This window comes from Ostrinia nubilalis, chromosome 8, assembly GCF_963855985.1.
Source record: "Ostrinia nubilalis chromosome 8, ilOstNubi1.1, whole genome shotgun sequence".
Classification (NCBI taxonomy): Eukaryota; Metazoa; Arthropoda; class Insecta; order Lepidoptera; family Crambidae; genus Ostrinia; species Ostrinia nubilalis.
In genome coordinates, this window is record NC_087095.1 from 9359430 (window position 1) to 9376310 (window position 16881).

The window sequence follows — 16881 nt, forward strand, 5'->3', positions numbered from 1 at the left end:
AAGTTGGGCCCAACCTGCTCCTATTATGTATGGTATTCATAACTAACGTCCCGTAGTTTTGCGAGACGTATCGCTTTGAAGTCTGCAGAGGACAATACGTTATGACGCGACGACGCGGTCAAGTTTGCAAACTAAATGCTGAAAAGTAATAAATAGTGCGCTAAGCTTTTAATATAGCCTTTTTGTGAATAACCAAAGGGAAAATGCCTACGGTCGACTACAGTTTGCTAAGATATCGAGTATTCGATATTATTGTGCAAAGGAACGAAAACATCTCCTCACAAATGTTTTAATATCCACTTACTTATTATTTAAACTATACTTATGCCCGTTTTCATCATCAATCCCTAATTTTTAAATGACCCCTATAGTAACAAATAACAGGAATTTTGTTGTCATAGGGGTCACTTAAAAATAAATTAAATTTAAAACCACATCTGTATATTATTAAATATTTATTTTTGGGTACTTAAAAATAAATTTACTTCAATACGATACATATCAATATGTACTCATAATTAATAAGTTTATAAGAAAAGAGATTTATTTGAACTCAAATACGAAGCAACTGGATCTGGCGAAAACATAAGACTTTCATTAAAGAAGTTTTTATTACCGATCAAACAATTTTTATGGCTATTAGGTGTATTATTGAAGTAATCATGTTGCAATACCCTAGCAGGGTCCATGTTATGGGTCTATGTCTATATGTAAGAACTTTTATATACCAACATTGGAGCAATAAAGAATTTGAATTTGAATAAGAGATATTAAAATTGTACTTATGTTAACACCAGGTCTCATTACAAAACTCAAGAAATACTGTTATTTCACTTCACACTACACTTACTTAGTTGCTAAGTAAATTGATTTCCTTGAGATTAATAATTAACCTTTAATACAATTTTAGTTGTTCTCCTCCACATCCTGTAACAAAAATATATTTGTAATTTTTTTTTAAATAGAATGTTTTCGTCGTCCATGTACACACGGCCACACTGTTAACTATCCATTTCCGTTTTTGCTCTCACTCTCATCAAATGGTGATTCTTTGTGATAGAACGAGACGACATGACTGGCAATGGGTAGTTAACACTGTTGCCGATAGTACATTTAAGAGCCATTTCACAAAAATATTCCGCGCGAATTTAGCTACAAACTGTCAACGCAACGACAAAAGAGTAAAAAGAACGCCGAAATGGACAAAAAAATCTTGAGCCGTGACCGTATTAAGACTTGATATAAGTTATTAATTTTAAGGTAGAATAAGGTATTAAAACATGATAAATTAATTTAAAATGTTAATAGAGTTTATTTAGTCTTTTAAAGATTTTTATACTTATTTCGATTAATAATGAAACACGAATAGGTATAATATGTAAAATATATTATATTAAGTACAAAATAAAGACAGTCACATAGTGAAAAAAAATCTGCCCCCTTGCAGCTCCATCATCGGACCCTGGATATCATTTACCTAGACTAAGTATTCGTCAAGGCGAATTACACAAGCCCAAACTCCATAGGGTTCTATTGTTTTGTTATGGAGTTGCAATGGAGGTGGCCATTGCAACTCCTCCAGATCAGACAGAGCTAAGAAATAAATAAATATTATTATTATTTAACAAATAACTAAAATAAATTCATCTAACTGTCTTTCTTCTTACTAGTCTTACTAATATTATAAATACGAAAGTTTGTATGGATGTTTCGATGTTTGTTACTCTTTCACGCAAAAACTACTGAACAAATTTTGATGAAGCTTTACAGTACAGTACAGCAGTACTAGGCAGCTTGTGTTCAACTATCACTCGGGTCGGACGTTCCTATCGCAAGACCGTTGGTTCACTCAGTCCCGATACGACTCTAGTGCTGTGTGTAATTATTCTCGTGAATACACTAAGTTTATTAATTTCTATGAGTGGATTTCATTTTGCCTGAGAACTACGTCATGAACCCTTAACCAGAAGACCCTGTCGCCAGCGACAGCGACACTCATCCATCCCTGGCGTCGACCAGAATAACAATATATTTATGACGATCTGTAGCAAACTAAATTTCACGCGAGTAAAGCCGCGGGCAATACTACATATTTCATACTAGCTTTTTGCCCGCGACTTTTTCCGCGAAGAAGTGGAAACTGGTTCTAATACTTCTAATAAAATTAAATTATTCTAAGAAATTATTAATTTTGTTATAAATATGATAATATTTTTTAATATTTTATTTATTTTATTTTATTTTATTTAGGATAACAAACAATTGTACAATTCAGATATGCAGTAAAGTTATACATCGACATTTAGTTATTGTACAACCCGCACCGCTATCCCCATCTTACAAACATGCCTTGCCTCTTTGCACTACTAGCTGATTTATAATTATAATATAAAACCTACAAATTATTAGGTATGTTTAAATATCTGAATACTTACAAAATTATGATATCTTTCTACAACAAAATTGAAACATTTCCTTCGGGTGCTAAAATCACCAGGCTATTGTGTGCACATACTCTGGAGCATACAACTTACAACTGGCCGTCGGAGAAGCATAGATTTCCCTTAAGTCTACTCCCGCTACCACATGGAACTCCGCTAAAACTCGTGAGCCAACACTTGTTTTTGTATCGAAAATTAGTATGAGCAGCGCACGCGGTTGCCCGTTGCAGGCTCTATGCAACCACGCTATTTTAAACCGTGGCCCCTAAGCATGAGATGGGAAACTGCACTCTCTAGAATTCTCTTGAATTTGATGGTGTTAGGGGAATCCTAGGAATGAATACAGACTTTCCAATGGAATCTCCTCATCAATATTGAAACATTGCAACTTGCAATGCAATGTTTCGTTTTCATTTGTTGTATTATTGACTATTTCTTGATTTTTCAAACACGTGTCAAAATAAAAAAAATAATTTAAATCAAAAGCACTAAGGAATATTTAATTGATATCAACTTCGAAGCAAGCACAGATCACAGAAACTAAAGGGAAATGTGATAAGGGGGCGAAGCCGGTGTCGCAACAATATGCCCAAAAACAGAACATATTGCTTGTGAAAGCAATGATGACAGCAGCGACGTTATAATGTAAACAGTTTACATTGCTTGCATACTACTAAAGATTATTCGAACGTTGAATACTGATACCGCAGTGGATAATGAGCACATATTTTGATTTCTTTGACACTGAGTTTCGAACTCAGCGCATTACTTAGCATCTTTCTATATCTCTATGGAAGCAAGTTATCTTCAAAATAACATTCTACACCTTTTTAACCAAATACGAAGCACGTCATCTATCAATAGGGAATATATTTTAGAAGTTAATAAATTATGCATAAAATAACACTTTAGTTAAATCATACAACTTCTAAAAACTAGTACTGAAATCGTACTGGAAACAATAAAAAAATATTAATATGTTATCTAATTTATTTATTAAACGACCAATTATCGAAGATTTTGGAGTAAAGTTTTTGAAAATATTTTATAGCCAACATAGGAAACATTTAGTGAAAGAATTTGTTTTCGGAGCCTATTGCCTTCAAACAAACAAATAATCAAATCTTTCCTCTTTTATTACTATTGATTTAACAACAAAACTTCCCTCTCGAAACAAAACGGTTCTTTTTCTTCTTCACGAAACAAAACTCAAAGTGGATAAATAAATAAACAAATCTTTGGACAATTTCACAATGCCATCTAGTCCCAAAATAAGCAACTAATATGCTTGTGTTAAGGGTGCTAGCTTAATGGATATACTATGTACTTACAACCTTTTTTATAATTTATTTATTAAATTAAATTCATACATAAATACATAGTTACTCCCAGTCCCGTCAAAGAAATTAAATTTCATCATTTCAATTTCTGCTCGGCCGGGAATCGAACCCGAGACCTCTCGGCATATTAGTCCGTTTCGAACCACCAAACGGCCGACTCAAAACGGACCTCCCGGCATAGTATCAAAAGTATTTGGTCGCCGTATAAATCTCCGCTTCATGACACGAACACACGTAAACGTCATGGCGGGAAAAATGACACAGGTCCTGCCTTGACGGGCGCTCGCGCCGTACTAATCTATGTCGGCTTCCGCATTGAAATTTATACTGATATTCACATCAATATTTTGACAAAGTAGTTACTAATATTTAAACAATAACTGTGGAAATCAATTCTCCAATGAATATTCTTTATTTTGGGATACTTTTATTGCTGTTATTGCTGTGTATTAAAACCAAAAATCACGATCAAAATGTGACGTAAATCTTAAAAATTTGCCAAAATATTTTTAGATTTTACTCAATAATGGTAATGAAATTCAAGAATCCGTTTGATTATTGGACTACAAGAATATATGTCCGATGATTTCTATATATTTTTAAGCTTATTATACGAGCATAAATAATAGATACAGGACTTTGAAATTGAGTCTGCGGCAATTTTTCCGTAAAATGGTTGTGGGAGATGGGGCACTGAGAATTAATCAAAAGAGTTTTAGTAAATCCGTTACATTATTGGTCAACAACAAGGATTGAACTATCTTTCGCAGTAATTAAATAATCTCTGGGTGTTGCTTAAGATAGTAATTCATGCTTCCAAAATCTTAGAAATTTGCACGAAAATGTAAAATGGCTCTTAATAATAATATCTAGTTTTAAAATGTTGTATCATCGTAAATAAAATGTCTGTCAGATTAAATTTTGACAAGAAATTGCTAATATTCTTTGATTCGAAAAAAAAAAGAGCTAATATTAAGTATCAAATATCCAATACTAACCGTTGGATCGCAATCAGCGCAGTGCCACGAATAGCCGCGTTTCTTGGGGTTCTTGTTGAGAGGCGGCTCCAGGCAAGTAAAGTGATACCTCTTGAAGCACTCGTCACATCTGCAAAAAATAAATATAGGTTAAATTCTGAAAAATATGTTTAATCCTTTACAGCACATGTTGAAAATGTTTCACCTAATAAAAAATATGGTGACACTAAGATGCCCATAAGATAGAGCCCCAATACAGGTTTAAACTAAGGTCAGTACCAGCCAGGGACTTTGGTACTTTTTGAGTGAAAATAGCGGGATTCTTCCGTCAGAAGCGGGACATAGTAAAAAAACGTATATAATTAAAGGTTTTCAAATATTTATCTTTTTATTTGACTTAAAATTACGTTTACGTGACAATAGATAGCAAAAGTAGCCATAGAAAATGTATTTTAACAAAAAAATAATATTTTAAATCAGATTTACTCTATCGTTAAATTCGTCTTTAGAATAAAAAAAGAAAAAAATTAATAAAAAAATATTCTTTAGAATAATATGGCGTTTCAAACAATAGTCTGGTGAAGTGAGTGTCTCTCTCCGAAAAGCGGGACCGAGCCTGTCCCGCGCGGGACATTTAAATTTGATTTAAAAATCGGGACGTCCCGCCAAAATCGGGACGTCTGGCAACGCTGGTCAGTACCCAAAAATAGTAACTCGCAGAGTCATGCTACTGGTTTCTATACGACTGTGTAAAACACTAACCCCCTTATTAAATAAAAAGTTACACCTAGGATGAACTCAGGATTAAAATGACATTTCCATGCGAAATGACATCATAAGCCAAGAGTTCAACTAAGGTGTAACTTTATGGCCCTGAATATATTAATGTTGTGCATTTGACTTGGTGCTAATGTCAAGACATAATTACCTGACAAGGTTGGTATTGTCTCCGGGCTGCGTGCACACGTCGCAGTGCGTCAGCGGCGTCATGGCTTGCGCGGGCGACGATGTCTCGCCTCCTGTAGTTCTTCGGGCCCGACTCGTTCGGCTCCTCTGAGAAAATAGTCCCACTTTACTAACTAATAACTATTTCTCTTTCATGCATCTTATGATTATGTAAGAGAACAGGTAAAAAAATAAACGTGAAGTTTTTATTCCTAGTTTGTACATACACTTTGACCTCCATAAAGAATTAACTTGAACTCTGAGTATTGAACGAGAAGCATGTGCAATTTTTGATGAACCGTTTTCAACCAGACTGAAACCCAGTAACGATGTAAACTATACCTTCAATTTAGTGAGTCCATGGCTTTTGGGCTTCACAGCAACAAATGCAGTAGGCAGTGGTTGAAATTGATCGAGCATTTCTTGTTCTTCCTCTTCATCTTCTTCATCCAGACCATGAATTCGAGTATTACCACTATCCCAAGGCGTCCGTGCATGAACACTACCAGTTTCTCTTAATCGACGATACGTATCCGTAAATACTCGCATATGGGGTGCCCGGCGATTAGGATAACGACGAACATATTCCCTTTTCGCACCTGTAGCACATCCATTACTAAACCCATAGCAAAACATGATATCGGCATACTCTTCGTAAGTGTAGGAACCCATATCAGTTCCGAAAGCAATTACTGGATGCGGCGAAACGACGAAAACAATAAGTAAAAACTACACAAAGCACCTCCTCAGTTTATCCCTGCCAACTGCACAGTACGTGTTTTGTTGTTGTAACTTTGCTAAGCCTAACCAGAACCAATTATTATTTTAACTTATTATTAAATTGATCGTTTCAGAGGTTTCAGAGGTTATGTTTTATTGTTTTGAAACGTTATTGTAGGAACTTTAGCAGCTAGTCATATTAAATAACAGGTATAAGTACATGCAGGTGCTTTATTGTAGTTATATTTAAAATAAATTCACGACACAAAAAGTTTTCTAAAAGTTAATCGGAAACGAAAATCCAAACAAACAAAATAAATATGTCAATTATGACATGATGACAGCTACGCTATTTATTTTAACGTCTTGTCGGCTGTCAAAGTAGTGATGTATCTTCTTCCTTTTTAATGTTGGCAATACATGTCGAGGCAGACTTGATTTGTGTCATTTTTAGGTTTCATTCAAGTGAGACGAGTTAAAGTTCAGTCAAACCAGTGTTGGTTTGACCGAACCTTTACAAAATGGTACCAAGTGGGATGGGACTTGGGGCAATTAAATGATATAATGAAGGATGATAGATGATCCCCTTCCCACCATTTGAGTCTCAATAAAGTTTGTTTAATAGTTTTGCTACTTGAGAGAATCCGAAGAATCACGGTTGTACTGTTTTGTTTCACTTGCCCACACTCATGCACGTTCACGAACACTTAATGGTTAATAATCCACCATTATTACATATTAATAGTCGTCTAAACACGAGTTTATGAAAATAAAACAAAATTGCTAACATGACGGTTCACAAGCCACTTCCCGCAAGCTTTCAATTTACTCCTCCGAAGAATTTAATTTAACCATTAGGCGGTATCTTTGCTGTGTGATGGTTTACATGCCTTTCAAGTTTAAACGCTAGTTTTTATTTGTTGATCTACTGAATTTATGTAAACGTAACGTTGATACAGAATGAATGCTTCATTATAAAATGCAGCAGCATCAATTTGCATACCCGACTGACGCAAACATGATTTCCATAGCATTTGCAAATGTCGTCAACATTCGTTACTTTTTGTTTGTGCACATGTCGACGCTTTACGTTATAGCGTTATTTACGGGCAAAACCAACAATGCGGGAAATGTGTTTAAATTGATGTTTGTATGTAGGTATCCATTACTATTTAACTGCTGATTAATGTGAAAATAATTAGAATGTCCCACATTTGTCGCCGAATTAATAAACATTTTGTTTTGCGAAGCTTTTCAGTACTTAGCTATTTTGAGAGATTTTTGCGACTTAAATAGTATTAATAGGTTCGTAACAATAACATTGGCTGAGTTACACCAACTTACTATAACAGTAACTTTATCAATAACCGGTGTTTTTATATTATGAAGATTGACAGATATTTTTACTTTTGATAAAGTAAGATGGTGCAACTAGATTTTGTTTTGTTACCAAAGGGAAGGGGGGTATTTCTTACCTTAGGTTTTGTAAGTTCCACTGGATTTTCCTCGGGATTTATAGCAAGCTTGTGATAAGTGATATGTTCAGTTAGTTTTGCATAAAAATCATCTTTGGTTGGTTTCATCACTTGCAAACAATAAATTAATTTATAGGCTGTAAAAACTTACAGGAGTTGCAGTGTCTCCCTCTGCGATAGGTTCTAACGGGACTTCCGGCTGTGGTGGTGGAGGCTTGGCCACATCTTGTTCTACCTGCTGACAAAAAATGGCCAAGCAGTCATACATTGATGGTTTATTAATTAGTGGAACAGAGAAATATTTTAGTTTCAAATTATTTATTTACCTTTGACATTTTTTTCATCATAGCAGGTGGCGGCCCGTCATTGCTGTCAGTTGGCACGTAGAACATCTGGGTATCTAATGACCCATCAGGCTTAGGAATGGGCTTGATCTGAAATAAAAACAGTATTTAAGTGATAGTTTTAGACAATGTCTAACTGAATAAATATTAAAACGTGTTTACCTTGATGGTTATTCTTGGATGAGGCATCTCAGGGTTCTCCATATCCTGACACTTCTTCTTCCGTTTGTGCTTATGTGATTTCGACGGCGAACGCAGCAGATCTGGCGAATACCTTGACCTGTGCTTCTCTTTCCTTCGTTTCCTATTCGCTTTGTACGTCGCGATGTCCGACGACAAATTAGCGAGTGTGCTCTCGATTGACGATTCAATCGCTTTACTGTCCCTCTCCTTTGCGTCATTTAGAAGAGACGAGAAGGATATATTCTGAACGGTCTCATCACGCTTCACCGGGGGCAGAGTTGTCGAAGCATTTGAGTTCTCATTGTGAGAATCGTTGGGGCTGTCTGCGACAATCGGTGTGATGGACATTAGCGGCGTATTCGTAAGCGTCGGTGAAGTGAAACTGCGTTTCAATTTCTTTGATGGAGACTCGCCTTCCCCGGCCGATGCGGACGCGTGCTCCTTTTGCTTTGACTTCTTAATCTTTTTATCTTTCTTTTTGAATTCACTGCCTTCGTTTTCACTGCTAAAGTCGAAGGGCTTTATCGTGACTTTGATTGGAGACATGTTTTCTGTGGTGGCAACTTTCTCAATCTTATGGGGCCTTTCTATCTTGGGTTTGGGCGGTGAAGTAGTGACCGACTCGGGGCTTTGCGGTTCGGTGATGATGGCGCCATCTTTGCTGTACCGTATTCGCGATCGACGCGGAACTTTTTTCTCCAAAACTTCTGGTTCGGAGTCGGATGTCTTGTCGCACTCGGAGCATTGCCTACGTAAAAAATGTGACAAATAAAAATGTTACTATTTTGTTCGATTATGTGTGAATTACTAGAGCGAATGTACAAGGGATCAATAATGGTTTAAATAATATTGAATCGCGAAAACAAGTTTTGCGTTTCAGCAGAGGTGTAGACCCTGTAGGTCCAGCTTATAATAGAGGGGAGAGACACTATGGATCTATGTGTGACTATGGGCATTGTCTATGATAAGGGGGCGTCCATTAATTACGTCAGACGTTTAGGGGGGGGGGGGTGTCAAGAAAAACCTCACTAAATCCCACGTAGGGGAGAGGGGGGGTCTCGACAAATATCACGTAATTTTTTTCAGCAAGAAATAGGGTCAAATTGTAAAAAAACTGGGTTATTTTAATTAAAAAAAATAAATATAGGTAGGTATTTTAAGATGATTATGATAAATTATTCAATAATGATTTATTCTAAAACAAAATTTTTTTTAATATTAAATCCTAATCGAAGCATAGATAACCCATTTACATTGCAAATATGTATTTTAAGAAATCTCACGTGAGATTGCGGGGAGGGGGAGGGGGGTCTGGAAAAATCTCATCAAATCTCACCAAGAGGAGCGGGGGGGTTGAAAAATTGCCAAAATTGTCTCACGTAATTAATGGACGCCCCCTAAGCCCCTAAGGCTGCTCAACTTTTTGAAGAGTCGGCCAAACGGTAGATTCAGTCGTTAACGACGGGCCACTTACATTTCTGACAGCTAACTTCAGAGGTCATAAAGTTTGAATCGGGCTGTACTGTGCGTGGCGAGATTTTTGAATTTGATGCGTATTTTTGAACCATAGTTGCGCGGGCCACTTAAAATTCTTTCGCGGGCCACACCTGGGGTTGAGCAGCCTTGGTCTATGGCATAGACTCTATGGTATCGAGTACGTACCAGCCGTAGAGCTTGCTCTTCTTGGGCGGGCGCTGCAGCGGCGGGCGCAGGCAGTGCAGGTGGTAGTGGTGGCGGCAGGTGTCGAGGGGAGACTGTGGATGTATGGGTGACTGGGCGTTGTGGTATCGAGTACGTACCAGCCGTAGAGCTTGCTCTTCTTGGGCGGGCGCTGCAGCGGCGGGCGCAGGCAGTGCAGGTGGTAGTGGTGGCGGCAGGTGTCGCAGGCCGCCATGAGGTGCCGCTCGCTGCTGCGGCCGCACACGGCGCACTCGCGGGCCGCTAAGGCGCCTGTCGTCGCTGGGAATCGTTGTACAAATGTGTCGCAAACTCGCTAATACTAATGATTATTAATGATACCGTTTTGTAACCGTGCACTAGAACTCCAACAAGGTGCCTTCCAAAATTAAAGAACTAAAAGTTACTGCTGTCAACCGATGCCAACCGACGTTGGTCAAAGGTGAAATTGAGTGAAATTGACTTTAGATGATAATATAATATCGCTGAAATTGCCTTGTACGAGACGCGCGTCTATGAGCTTATTAAAAAGACTTATCGCAAGTGAAACGCCAATAAAACTTCCTATTAGAAGGGTCAGGGGTTACCAAAAGTGGCAGATTTTTTATTTTACATGTTGTAAAATGCATTTTAAAGCAGTATGAAGTGACCCAATAACTAAATCTGATAAAGACATATAAAATAATAATATGGTGCTAACATATCCCACTCACCTTCAAGCGACGTAGACAAAACTTTTCCATGGCGAGCGTCCGGGTTGTCGCTAAGAGGAAAACCAACGCCCATCTTAAGTGCAGCCGCGGTGGGCACAGACATTGATCTGCTGGCCGACTCACTGTACGTTATATGACCATTAACCATCATGTGGATTCACAGGTTTATAGACCAAACCCATTGACTTTGGCAATCTTGCTTTAGGGCCCTCTCATTATGACGCCATAGCGGCGCCACCGGTCACGCCATGACGCCACCGTGGTGTCATGAGCTACCAAATATACCAAATTGATTGCGGAAACAAGCTTATACTATGGTACATTTTACAGGTGACGCGACTTGTGACGCCGCTATTGTGTTCTATTATGACAGGACCCTAAGCCAGAATAACTGTGTTTTACTCGATTTTTTTTCTCAATACAAAATTGCCTAAGTCTGATGGCGCAAACTTTAAGACAGATTATTCAATTACCAGATCCAATAAAAAAATAAGTTTAACGTTTTAATAACGTACAAAATGGTTTTCTTTCTTTCTATTATGGCTGAACTTTGGTGTTCCATCTGTAGGAAAGTTTAAACTTATTCTTTATATGAGGCAATTGAAAAATCTGTCCTTCTCAAATAATTGCTCAGTTATTTGATATAGTAAATTAAACATTATTATTGCCTGAGTAAAGCTCCGATTTTACGACAAAAACCCCGTAAGTATTAAATAAATAGAAATACTTAAAAAACTTATATCAAATTAATGATTGTTACTACGTGATTTTATGCCACGTAAAATAGAAGCCTTACGGCCGAATACTGAAACACTACTCAAATCTGTCACTCAGCTGACGGGCTCCTAAATTTAAGTATCCTTCAATTTTAAATGGTATTCTCAAACGCTACTCAACGGATTTGAAGCCGTGATCAGCTAAGCAGCTCTCAAATGTTTACATAATGGCAACATTTACCAAAAAAAGTATGTTTTCATTTACACAAATGATAACTTTACGTCTTTTATCCATTACACGCAGCATCGTTTGGTTATGTATTGTCTTTTATGGAAATATACTCAATCAACTTAACATAGAACAGTTTATTTTTAGTTTCTATTATATATAAATCTCGTTTTATCATATAAAAATAATAATGCTTGCATTTTTATTTAATTAAAAAAATAATTTTAAATATGATACTTTTTATTGTTGAAATCTATTAAGTGGCGATCGTGGACCGAAACGTAACCACAATTGACATTTATCATTGTTGACTGACAGAGCATCAAATTGACAAATCAACAACTCTTGGAAATGCTGCTATGCGATGTCCCCATAATCCTCAGAAATAGGCATGTTTATGTAAAGCGATTTCATAGCAGCTATTTTGGTTGTTACTTCGTGCACTATACGATGCACAGTTGGCTGTTAGATGTGGAAGATATCACCTAGTACACGTTCATAACTTCCCGTTGCGTAGAACAGTAGGGTTATAATAAGTATTTGGTCCACTGGTTGTATGGCATTTGGTGAGGGGTTTCAAAGAGCTTCCAAATTATGAATCCAGAAACAACACCGTTTCTTTAGAGACGCGGAACCTCGCTCGGAATTGCATGTCATTATAATAATATTTTTCAATAGCGTTCAGCCTTATTGCGTTCCTGCGATTAGATCTAGGTATTTCCTCGAGGCTCGAAAGAAATGATAACGATGACACACATTATTTACCACTATTTAGGTCGTTTTAGGTATAACAATAGGATTTAAGATACCGCGCAAGCACTCTCAAATTTAACAGCTGCTTAAGACGATTTGACAGTTGTTTGAGTAATGCTTAGCGTTGAATGGCGTTTCAGTATGCGAAAATTCATTTAAGTGGCGTTTGAGTGCAACTTAATTTGAGAGGTGCTTAAAAATTGAGAACTGCTCAGATATTGTTTTGAGTATGCGAAATGTAAGTTTAGGAGCTGCTTAACTATTTGAGAAGCCGTCAAATATTTAAATGGCGTTTCAGTATTCGGCCGTTAGATTTTGAGATGTGCACATAACTTCTAAAATAAAACAAGAAAAAGAACAAACTTACTTAAAAACTGAGTAAAAAGAATATCAAAACAAACAAAAAAAAAATCAAAAACAAAAAACAACATCATACCGTTTCTGAAGCTGATACGGTGTGACTTTCGGCGTGGAGCGTTGTATGACCGGCGGGATGAGGGGCTTTTCTTCCATGATGGGTGGAGCGACCTTCTTGGGACATAGAGCAATGATCGCATCGTATATCTTCTGGAGAGCTTGCTTCGTTGACGTCAACTCGGCAAGAGCGTCCGTGTTCTCTTTTGATGCCTTTGAATAATAATTAACAAAAAAATATTATGAGAAATGATGCAGGGTGTATTAGAAACACGCTTGTAATGTAATTAGAATTTGAAGTTTAGAATATGAAGCTATATTTTTGTTGCAAAATAGCTAAAATCTATTGAACCTACAATGTCAGTGTTTACTGTTTATGTGTATTCTTATGAACTTGAATATGAAGAAATTGGACTGTTTGTTACATAGCTGTTTGTAGAAAATTAATTCCACTTTCAGACAGGATTACCTCATCGTACTCCGTCCTGAGATTCTCATCTTCACTCAACAATTTTTCATTTTCTTTTGTCAGCCTCTCAAGTGATTTTCGCAGTGAAGTGACGCGGGAGTTTCTCTCTAGGTAATACCCGACGAATTCCACAGAAAAAGCCGGTGGGACGTGCCAGCGACGAGAAACATCTTTTAGTGCTGCCATCTGAAAAAGATTTGTATCTTAAATATCAAGAAGAATTGCAAAAAAAAACTATATTTCAAATGTGGAGTGAACACTCAACAATAAAATAATGTATGTTACCTGAGCATCTTGAAATTCAAGGGCATGCGTATCTATGCCCATGCACTCTGCCTTACGCGCGAACTTTCTCATGGCAGATGCGCTGCTATACAGCATCCGAGCCATTTTTTGAGTTGGCACTAGAAGAAAAATAAAAAGTGTTTACATCGTTATTGATACACTTTAATTATATTCCAAGGTGTTCGAATACGAAAAAAATAATTTGAAAAACAGATATCAGCGACAATTTAAAATTCAAATAAACTGACTTACGTAGTCAGAAACACATTGAAAGACATAACATACATTAAAATAATAAATAAATAAATATATTACCCCATGGTGGATTCCTATTCTCCTTCTGTTGCAAGTACTTTCTCCTGTACTTGACAAGCTTCCTTTGTATTCGGAGTTTCTCATCTGTTGTTATATTTGTTTGAAGCTCCAGTTTTCTATTGAATACAGAGAAAACACTTTAATTTAATGTAAATAAGGCAACTTAATTCTACTGACAACGCCACTCTTGTAGCAGAGTTTTGGGCTGACACTGTCTAGGTTTGTTGTCGACAAGACAAGAAGGTAACTTACCGCTTTTCGGTCCTCAGCTGTAAAGCGAGCCAATTTCGTTTTCTTTTCTTGACTAGGGCTTTATCAGAGTGCAAGCGACAGTGAGCGTAGAACGGATCTGCTTGCTCGGCCTCTTCGGTATGCGCCTCTGCTAGCAAACCTTCGCGTTGACCACTAAAATGAGTTTTTTGATAGTTGTAATGCTATGATTGTATTTATTAGGACACTTTTTAATTCTTACAGATGGAATGTGTTTGTGGACAGATAAAAACAACGACAATAATTTATAGGTATTTTTATCGCCAAAATGTTCAAATGTTGTAAACTGTATTTTACATCCTCCATGGAAAGAAACAAATGCAAAGAACTTTGTCAAAATAAATGTCCTGTTTCTGAAACCTGTTGAGAACTTTTCATTTCTATTTATTTGTTCTTGTGTACAATACTCAGAAAATGGATTCTTTAAACTTCTAATAATAAATAAAATAAAGAAATAAATATCCTTGGACATTTTACACTTCGCTTCTAGTCCCAAACTAGGCATAGCTTGTACTATGGGTACTAGACAACTAATAGTGATTCTTTACCATGTGACATGGAAGAACGTCTTGCAAAGCCCGGCGTCGCAACCAACGCAGACGCCAGTACGGGCGAGTGTCGTGTCTTCGCAGAGGGCACACGAGCGCGCGCCCCACCGGGAATACGCCATTTCGAACAGCGTCACCCCTGACAGACGCTCCACCTGTGAACAGTATAGAGTAAATGTGAATAACATTCAGCATATAAATAAATTAATGGCAGAAGTCTCACCAGATGCCAGAAGATTTTAAAAGACCAAATCATTGTTTAAATAATTTCTGAACTATGCTCTTTCTATCATAATTGTATACTATACCTCTGAGAAGGCAACTCCTGGTACATAGAGTGCACATACTAGATGAACCCAAGCTCCAACTTCTGTCTCCTTGAAAATACCACCTATCAAAAGAATTGAAACACCAATTTAGAATTGTATCAAATAGTAAGTTACAAAGTTATTTTAAAGCCTCAAAAACATACCTTTATTCGGACACAATTCGCAGCTGGGATCAGTGACACCAGCTTTACAAGCCTCACAAAACCATGGTTCCGTTGACGCTGAGCTGACCGTGCTAGATTCACTGGTAACATCCGACACACCATAGCAGCCTATGGAAAAGATATTAGACACCATAACTTTAACTGGTACACAATAACAAAAATAACTTCCATTATAAGATCATGAAAAACAGATTGATCAAAAGCTATGTGATTAAATTAACAGTCTCTTAAAAGATATTTTAAGACCCCTCTACCTTTAGGGTGCATACAAAAATCCACCCTGGAATTTAATATTCCACAATTGAAACATACAAGGACTGATAATAAAGATTTATCTTGCCTTCATGTACCGTCACTCCACAGCCATCACATTCAACAATCTCATTGTAGCAGTCACTTCTTGAACCAAGGCATCCAGCACAAATCAGCATATTTGCCAATTCAAATGGAATCTGTGGAGTAAATACAGTATATTAATTAAAATAAATAAAAATACCACTTGTATAACTAAACTTAAAAAAATATAAATAAGATTTTTGGCCTTACATGCTTGCAAGTATTTTTTAAAGAAATAAAATTAATTTAATTGAAAATATAATTAAATAATGGATAGGTACCTTGAATTCCTGTTGTTTTGCCTTCTCAAGAATGTCCGTGACTGAGATTTCTTCTCCAATTTTATTATTGGAACTTTTAGGTCCATCTTCTCCATCTGATTCAGACTGCTCTTCTGAAGAACTTCCATCTTTTTCTGGAAGTTGTAAAATAATCAATAAATATAAAACTAAAAGAGGCATTATGTATAGAAAATGTTTACTTGAATCAGGAAGTCATTAAGATAAAATTAATAACAAATTAGTTGCTCATTATTGATTTTTTTTTAGAAAGACCTTTTACCTAGTAAAAGATTACATACTGTTTTCGTGTAGCAAGAAGGAACTTTATTTTGAATTTATAGGCTTTGCAAAAGTATGAAGAAGAGTTAAATCAATACCGAATATGGTTCAGTAAATTATAATGCACAATAGACTTACTTTTGTCGTCATCGTCACTGTTTATAGAATAATCGTCACTCTCCTCCGGGTGGTCTTCAATCCTGAAGTCAGAGTCATCAGAACTTTCACCTTCTGCTAGATCAAAATCAAGAAGAGACTGAGGCTCCACCGGCTTTACTTTTCTCTTGGCAGCCCCTCGACCCTCTGAAAGACAGAACAGCGTATTTAAAGGACACAAGCCTCTGAATTTCCGTTATAACTTTTTATTAACTAAACTGTTACTTACGGGTACTCATCCTGAAAGTTTTTATGTAATGTTATTACTACATTTACTTAAAAAATACGCACAAACGCAAATGCAAAATCCATCCACGATTTCTTGTTTTTTGACAGGTGAATGACATAACAAAGCAAGCCAACATCTGTTTTATTTGAACGTTTGATTGAAAGTGTTGCCAGTTGCCATCCGTACTATTATATGGAACGAAGTATTTTATGTAATATCACAGTCACAGATAACAATACTAAGTGATATTCTAGGACCATGTATGAGATATTAGAATAGACCCCCAGTACAGA

At 36.7% G+C, this 16881-nt stretch overlaps 1 protein-coding gene across 1 annotated transcript; it reads right to left on the reverse strand.

The window, feature by feature from the left end:
* Positions 1-440: 440 nt before the first annotated feature.
* Positions 441-16707, reverse strand: LOC135074203 (PHD finger protein 14). Its single transcript, XM_063968504.1, is given in 23 exon segments — positions 441-927; positions 4780-4888; positions 5687-5811; positions 6046-6432; positions 7830-7946; positions 8050-8136; positions 8225-8332; positions 8405-9016; positions 9019-9173; positions 10088-10384; positions 10816-10937; positions 12950-13140; positions 13397-13582; positions 13682-13800; positions 13997-14112; positions 14249-14401; positions 14815-14969; positions 15123-15205; positions 15287-15415; positions 15648-15759; positions 15925-16058; positions 16342-16506; positions 16589-16707. Coding segments are annotated over 23 exon segments (3693 nt in total). The 5' UTR covers positions 16599-16707; the 3' UTR covers positions 441-906.
* Positions 16708-16881: the final 174 nt, after the last annotated feature.